The sequence below is a fragment of the Cannabis sativa genome, chromosome 5 (assembly GCF_029168945.1).
Source record: "Cannabis sativa cultivar Pink pepper isolate KNU-18-1 chromosome 5, ASM2916894v1, whole genome shotgun sequence".
NCBI lineage: Eukaryota > Viridiplantae > Streptophyta > Magnoliopsida > Rosales > Cannabaceae > Cannabis > Cannabis sativa.
Genome location: NC_083605.1, coordinates 27,236,704 through 27,244,355, shown reverse-complemented (window position 1 = coordinate 27,244,355; position 7,652 = coordinate 27,236,704). Strand labels below are relative to the sequence as shown.

Sequence of the window (7,652 nt, the reverse complement as noted above, 5' to 3'; positions counted from 1 at the left end):
TTTAGGTGTGTTGTTAAAACTTTAAAAAGATTATTAACTTATTGTTGTTGTTATAACTTTTATTAGTTGCAAGTTTGTTGTATTTTCTTAAGTGTTTTGAAATAATTATATTAATGATAGTTTAATTATTTTATGATGGTTTCAAAAGAAAAAAAATTGTGATAGTTCAAACCGCATAAATCGCAGAAACTGCACCGCACCGCATCATTTTTTGCAGTGCGGTTTTTTAGTATCACGGTGCGGGTGCGGTTTGAAAAATTAAAAAAACTTTGTTCGGATTGGTTTGAAAAAATAGTTAAAAACCGCACCACCCGCACTGCGATTACCCCTAATCCAAGGATCTTGACCCATGACCCGATTTGTGTGTCTCCATCAATGTCTAGTTCTTACACACTGTCGGTCTATTTTACAGATCCCAATATTTTTTTTTTTTTGCAATGAATAAATTCAATCCCAATATTATTTTTTTGGTTGTTCGAGAGAAAAGAAAAATCAAAAGAAGAAAGGTCAAAGGTCAAACATCTAAGGCAGGCTGGTTCCTTCTTGGTTAAATGCCCTCTGTTTAGGAGCTTAAACCCAGAACCAGAAGAAGAAGAAGTGTGAGTCAGGAGGAAAAATGTGTGGGATTTTTGCCTACTTGAATTACAACGTCAATAGAGAGAGAAGCTATATTCTTCAAGTGCTATTTAATGGCCTTCGTCGATTGGAGTATAGAGGCTATGATTCCGCCGGGATCTCTATTGATGATTCCTTTTCTTCCGATCCAAACATTCCTCCATCGTCCTCTTCCTCCCATTTTCATCATCCGCTCGTCTTTCGTCAGGAAGGAAACATCGAGTCTCTCGTCAAATCAGTTTATCATGGTCAGTTTTTTTTTCTTTTTTTTCTTTTTTGGAGATCTATGGGTTGTTTGTTTCCCGGGAAAATGATGGGAATAAAATAGTCATTAAGGTTGGAGTACTCTTGGTTTACTTACGGGTCGACCCGGGAGATTAACGGGTTGATCTTCCCGCTTTGTCTGAGCAAATTGCATGCCTTTTCTTTTTATCCGTCATTTTCTTTTCTTCTGTGTTTGATTTAATTTGGCAATTAAAGTTGAGCAATTTCGAATTAAAAGAGAAATAAAAATGGAATCCAATATTCAATTATTCTTGCGGTGGAGTATTGACCCCGTGGACTTAACACAAGTATTGTACATTCTCCAATGGTGGTTGGTTACTTTGTATTGTATTGTACGTTCTTTTTTTATTCTGCAACCAAAACGAAGTCTTCTTTTTTGAGTTATTGATTGTTTTCCATTTTTTTTTATTTTTTTAACAATGGGGTTCACATGCTTGCCCCTCTTTGAAAAATCGCTTTAAATGGTAGAAACAGACCAATTTTTTATGATTTCCACTCCTTTCTTTCATCATCAACTATAGTACAATTGTGCATCTTCAGATGTTGGGAGTTTATCTTAATATCTTGTCTTCGGTTCAGAGTTCTAACAAATTTCTAACTGTTTAACTTTGGATGGCTTTGTTTCAACTTTTTTTATTTATCTGCTGGTTAATTTAAAGGGATATGGACAGTAATGATTCAAAGCTGGAATATTATGTTGCACTCCAAGCTTTAATAATGTCAAATTTTGTTTTTCTTTTCTTACTGTGTGTATCACTGTCTCGCGCCTCTTATGGCATTCTGGTTACAGCATGATACTTACCAGAGTAGTTGCACATTGTAATGCTGAATTTTGCAGAGGTTGCTGAAACGGAACTTAATTTGGAGGAATCTTTTTCTGTCCATGCTGGAATAGCACATACCCGTTGGGCCACTCATGGAGAGCCAGCTCCAAGGAATAGCCATCCCCAGTCATCGGATCCTGGAAATGAATTCTTGGTTGTTCATAATGGAGTCATTACTAATTATGAGGTTTGCTTAGAACTTCAGCAGAATGGTTTCTCTCCCCCACTTTTTCTGTTTTTGTTTTGAGCTTGGCTTTTGAGTGAAAAGAATTTTTTTTAAATGTGATCAAATTATGTGAGTATTTTATTATTAAAGGTAAATTTTGACCAAAGTTTTTGAGGGTTTAGAATGTTATCTATATTGTTATACCAAATTAGTTCTCCATTGGCTCTTTCCGAGATCTTTCTCTGATTCCGCATGTTTTCAGGTCTTAAAGCAAACACTAGTTCGACATGGGTTCACATTTGAATCTGAGACAGACACGGAAGTCATTCCAAAACTTGCCAAATATGTCTTTGACCAAGCAAATAAAGAAGGTACTTCTTTTGGTTTAAGCATCTTTTTTGCAAGTGTAAATGACAATGTGAAAGTGAAATATGCCCGACCAGAAGAGGGAGAAATATGAATATTTTCTGCTTTGGCACTTGCATGGCCTGTACTTTCACAATGGAATACTTTTTGAATTGTTAACTTATTACTTTACGTAGTCTTCGAATTCAGCAGTTAGATTTGACCTTTGATTAATTTATCATACTCGTACTGTGTTTTCTCTAACCTTAGAGTGTCAATTGTTTTTGTCACAGGTGATCAGACTGTCACATTTAGTCAAGTTGTGCTTGAAGTTATGAGGCACCTTGAAGGTGCCTATGCACTTATTTTCAAAAGCAAGCATTATCCTAATGAGTTGATTGCTTGCAAACGGGGCAGTCCGCTGCTTCTTGGTGTTAAAGTGAGTTGCATGTAAATATATGCATTGTTTATACAATTTATCTTATTTTTTTTTTTGAATTTTTTTTACATTGCTTTAAATGTTCTGTAGCTTCTTGAACTCATCATTGTTTGAGTTCTAGTTTAGTCAGTGCTGATCCTTCTATATTCTTTTTAATTCATGTCCAATTTTCATAATATGCACATATTTTCTTGCATTAACATGTGTCACTGGTTTAAGGGAGCTCTGTCTCTTCCATGCACAAATTACAAAAATATATGAAAAAGCTGAATATTAATTTCTTTTGTATGGCTAGAAAGCCAGTGGTGCCGTTAATTATTAGCATCTGAGTTTGATCTAATTTATGCATGTTATATATTTATGTTTGTTTGAAAAGGCGAAAACCCATCTTAGATGCATGAGCTGAGTTTTTGACGATACAGCTTAGATGTGCTTCTGCAGGTTTAATTGACTTTCTGATGTCATGTCAGGAACTGTCCGAAGATCTAAATCATGGATCTGCGTTTCATGATGATAATTTCCTCTCAAAGAATGGGCATCCTAAAGAACTCTTCTTATCCAGTGATGCTAATGCCGTCGTTGAGCACACAAAAAAAGTTCTGGTGATTGAGGATGGTGAAGTAGTACATCTTAAGGTATTTTGAACCTCCAGGGGCTCTTGTCTTTCTCCTAGAACTTGTAAAATAAATAAAATAATAAGAATAGTAATTTTTTTTTTGTCAGGAAAATAATAAGAATAATTGATTATTCATTTTTTGTACAATACTTGGGGACAATCTAGACTATGATTCTGTGGATCCTGGGAGAATTTATTTCTTTGCTTTTCTTGCTTGAGATATGAGTTCATATAATTTCTTTGCTTACATGTATGATATGATGCCTTATATTTTTAGGATGGAGGTGTGTTGATCCTAAAGTTTGATAGAGAAAAAGGCGATCATGGGGGTGCCCTTTCAAGAGTTGCGTCCATTCAACGCGCATTGTCCATACTTGAGATGGAGGTAGAACAAATAAACAAAGGCAAATATGAACATTATATGCAGAAAGAGATTCATGAACAGCCAGCTTCTCTAACTACCACAATGAGGGGGCGGCTCATCCGAGGAGGTTCCTGCAAAGCCAAGACTGTTCTCCTAGGAGGACTGAAGGATCATCTGAAAACAATCAGGCGCAGCAGAAGGATTGTGTTTATTGGGTGTGGGACAAGCTATAATGCTGCTTTAGCAGCAAGACCCATCCTAGAAGAACTTTCTGGTGGGTACGCCTTTCATTTTGGTGAATGATTTTTCTTTTTCCAGAAAACGCATCTCATTCTCTCTTGTTTATATCATTTGAACCACGTAGGTATCCCTGTTACCATGGAAATTGCTAGTGATCTATTGGATCGACAGGGACCGATATACAGAGAAGATACAGCTGTCTTTGTTAGTCAATCTGGTGAAACAGCAGATACATTGCAAGCATTAGAATATGCTTTGGAAAATGGTGCATTATGTGTTGGTATAACAAACACTGTTGGTAGTATAATAGCCAGAAACACGCACTGTGGTGTGCATATAAATGCAGGTTGCGAGATTGGTGTCGCCAGTACCAAGGTAAACAATTGTAGTAATTGTCTTTATTTTGTCATTCAGACACTTGGTTAACCATTACTTGTCTCATTATTAGGCATACACAAGTCAAATAGTCGTGATGGCCATGGTAGCACTAGCAATAGGTGGTGACACAATGTCTAATCAAGCAAGAAGAGAGGCTATAATAGATGGTCTATTTGACTTGCCAAGTAAGTATCCAGTTGATTTTTATGTTTTCTTCATCAACAAAATAATGTAAAAATCACATTTTTGAACTGGTTTACAACTGTTCCTTTTTATGTTATATTTTTGCAGACAAAGTCAGGGAGGTCCTGAAGCTCGATGAAGAGATGAAAGATCTTGCAAAACAACTAATTGCCGAGCAGTCACTTCTTGTTTTCGGGAGAGGATACAATTATGCAACAGCCCTTGAAGGTGCTCTGAAAGTAAAGGAAGTGGCACTTATGCATAGTGAAGGAATACTTGCTGGTGAAATGAAACATGGTCCATTGGCTTTAGTTGATGAAAATCTTCCCATTGTTGTCATTGCTAATCGCGATGCTTGTTTCAGGTTGGTTCCCTTGTTGACATTGTAGAGGAGTAGAGTAGTCACATTTCACCATCATGGTCTGAAGTAAGTTGCCTACTTTGTAACTAACAATTTTAATCTCTGTCAGCAAGCAACAGTCTGTCATCCAGCAGCTTCGTGCTCGCAAAGGCCGATTGATAGTGATGTGTTCAAAAGGAGATGCCGACTCTGTGTGCCCCAGTGGTTCTTGTCGAGTGATTGAAGTTCCACAAGTTGAGGATTGTCTTCAACCAGTAGTTAATATAGTTCCACTACAGGTAATATTCACACTAGAATCTGATATATGCTATAATATTGTGTGTTTGTGTTGCTGTATTATGTCTTCACGAGAATTGTTGAAAATATTCCATAACTTAAAACAATAAATTTTGTCTTCTTTTCTGCAGTTGTTGGCCTATCATCTCACTGTTTTAAGAGGTTTCAACGTCGATCAGCCTCGGAATCTTGCAAAGAGTGTGACAACACAATAGAGAAATTAAGCTGCTGAACCAGACATAAAAACCCCCCATGAATGAACACACACCACCTCATCTTGAGATGTAGCGAGTTTTAACACTATTGTACATCGTTATTGATTCTTGACCCCTTTGATATGAGCCCATTGTAAATGATTAGGCACACATCACTACTAACTAGTCCTTCGCTTCCCTCGACCCAGAGTGAAGTTGTGATATTAAGTATGTTTCTTTTTCTTATTTTTCTTAATCTTGGTTTGATTCTAAACTAATAGATTATTTGGACCAGAATGTATGTTTAAAAAGAAAAATTGTTTGGATTCTGGTAAAAGGCATGCTTTTTTTTTCTTTGACAAAGGATTATGATTCCCTTCATACCCTTTTTGGTCAAGGATTATGATTTTATTGTGATTTTGGCAAGGATTATGATTTTATTGCTTTTTATTTCTTTGGCAAAGGATTATGATTCCCCTCATACCCTTTTTGGAGATAGTTGGCCAAAATTGTCCCTTTTTTAATTGAGTTTTTGAATTCTCAATTTACTTGCAATTAACCTTTCAAGTTTAAATTTTGGTGGGAAAATATTCAAATTACTGTTTCGTTTGTATTTTTAAGGTGTTCTTCCCACACCCTATTAATTTATGATTTTGCCTACGTGGTTAGTGATAGATCACCATAAGAGGATCCAACTAGGGGTGGTAAAATGGGTTTTGATAAGGCACAAAAACACGACACGAATTTTATGGGTTAGGATTAGGAATATTAGCGCGGGTCGAAAATGGGTCTATAGGATGACACAAAATAAAAACAGGTCAAACACGATATAATCCTCTTAACATAACTTGGACACATTTCTTCTTTTTTTAACAAAATAAAATAAAAAATTATTAATAATACTATAACTATGTAAAAATATATATTTAGGGTGATTTTGGCACAACTATACTGTGGGAAATAACAATTATAGTTGTGCTGTGAGAAAAAGCAACTGTAGTAGAACTGTAGAAAAAAATTGAGCCAAGTGTTTGGTAAATTATAAATCTTAATGTACTGCGAGTTAAAAAAGATTCTATTATAATAATAATAATAATAATAATAATAATGTTATAATGTAGTTCATTATAATCACATATATATGTCATATAAAATTTTTATTTTCTATATATTTTTAATAATTTTTTCTTCCTTGTATAAATTTATATACATTTGATAAAAGTAATTTATAATATTTTCATCACTTGTAAAAAAATTTGTAGTTTAGAACAAACTTTTGATTGATGTTGTTTATTAATAATGAAAATATAAATGTAAATGTAAAATATTTTTTAAAACAAAATAAAAATAAAAAATTTAAATATTTTTTTTATTTTTTTGTAATATACAAAAAATAATTAAATATATTTTTAGTAAACAATAATTTATTCTATTTTTTTAATAAAAATATTTTTTTTCTAAAAGTTAGGCTATACCAGCTTTACCTTTTAGCTGTAGCATTTTCATAAATTCTTCAATAAGCTGTTCTGTAACTACTTACCAAACACATATTTATCACAGCTTTTCTAAAAAGCAACTTTTAACTTTTTCAAAAGTTGTGCCAAACAAGCCTTTAGTGATAAATGTTGAGTTAATTTTTTTTTTTATATATATATATATTCTACTAAATCGCACAAGATCAAGAATTACTTTCCTAAAATCTCGAACAGAGAATAATATCTTGCCAAAAAGGAAAATTGGATAATTAGAAACCAGGTAATTAATATGTAATTAATTATCCATAATTAAAAGACACAGTATGAACAATTAGCTTCATGATAAGGCCTCTATGTCAGCATACACAAGGTACCTCATGGGCTAGGCTTCACTAGATAAGTCCAAAGCCAATGTATTATTTGTAAACTTTCTATTAGAGGGAAAAGACTAACTAGTATGAACTCTATAACACTATAAATACTCATAGAATCCTTCATTCAAAGGGTAGCTTACTTGATTAGGACAAAAATAGAGTGTTCATACTCATTGTAATCCCTTAAGCTTTTCTAGCCTACTTCATAATAATACTGACTTGTAGACTAAGACTCATTAACGCTCCAACCACACGTAAAACCTCTGAGTGTCTTCTTCATATATTTCTTTAGCTCTTATTTTTAATAATTATTTTTCTAGAAAACTCGGTAAATAACTCACGACTACTACCTGAGGAACACATCGACTAGAGGGAAGAAGAGTACATTGGCTTTGGCAGTAAGGCCTGTTGATAAACTGCTTGCAACATTGCTTTGGCAATTGCCAGTTGTAGGGTTCTTCAAGGTTAATTCAGATGCTGGCCTATGTGACTTAGTGTAAGTGGGTCTTCGAGTTGT

General features: G+C 34.3%; 1 protein-coding gene across 1 annotated transcript; it reads left to right on the top strand.

Annotated features, from left to right (window-relative positions):
• Positions 1 to 335: 335 nt before the first annotated feature.
• LOC115716138 (glutamine--fructose-6-phosphate aminotransferase [isomerizing] 1) lies at positions 336 to 5,623 on the top strand. The gene is made up of 11 exons (XM_030644873.2): positions 336 to 863; positions 1,739 to 1,911; positions 2,153 to 2,261; positions 2,529 to 2,674; positions 3,145 to 3,309; positions 3,568 to 3,928; positions 4,019 to 4,269; positions 4,343 to 4,457; positions 4,564 to 4,819; positions 4,926 to 5,094; positions 5,224 to 5,623. The coding sequence occupies exons 1-11, from the start codon at positions 617 to 619 to the stop codon at positions 5,305 to 5,307; spliced, it is 2,076 nt and encodes a 691-aa protein (XP_030500733.1). The 5' UTR covers positions 336 to 616; the 3' UTR covers positions 5,308 to 5,623.
• Positions 5,624 to 7,652: the final 2,029 nt, after the last annotated feature.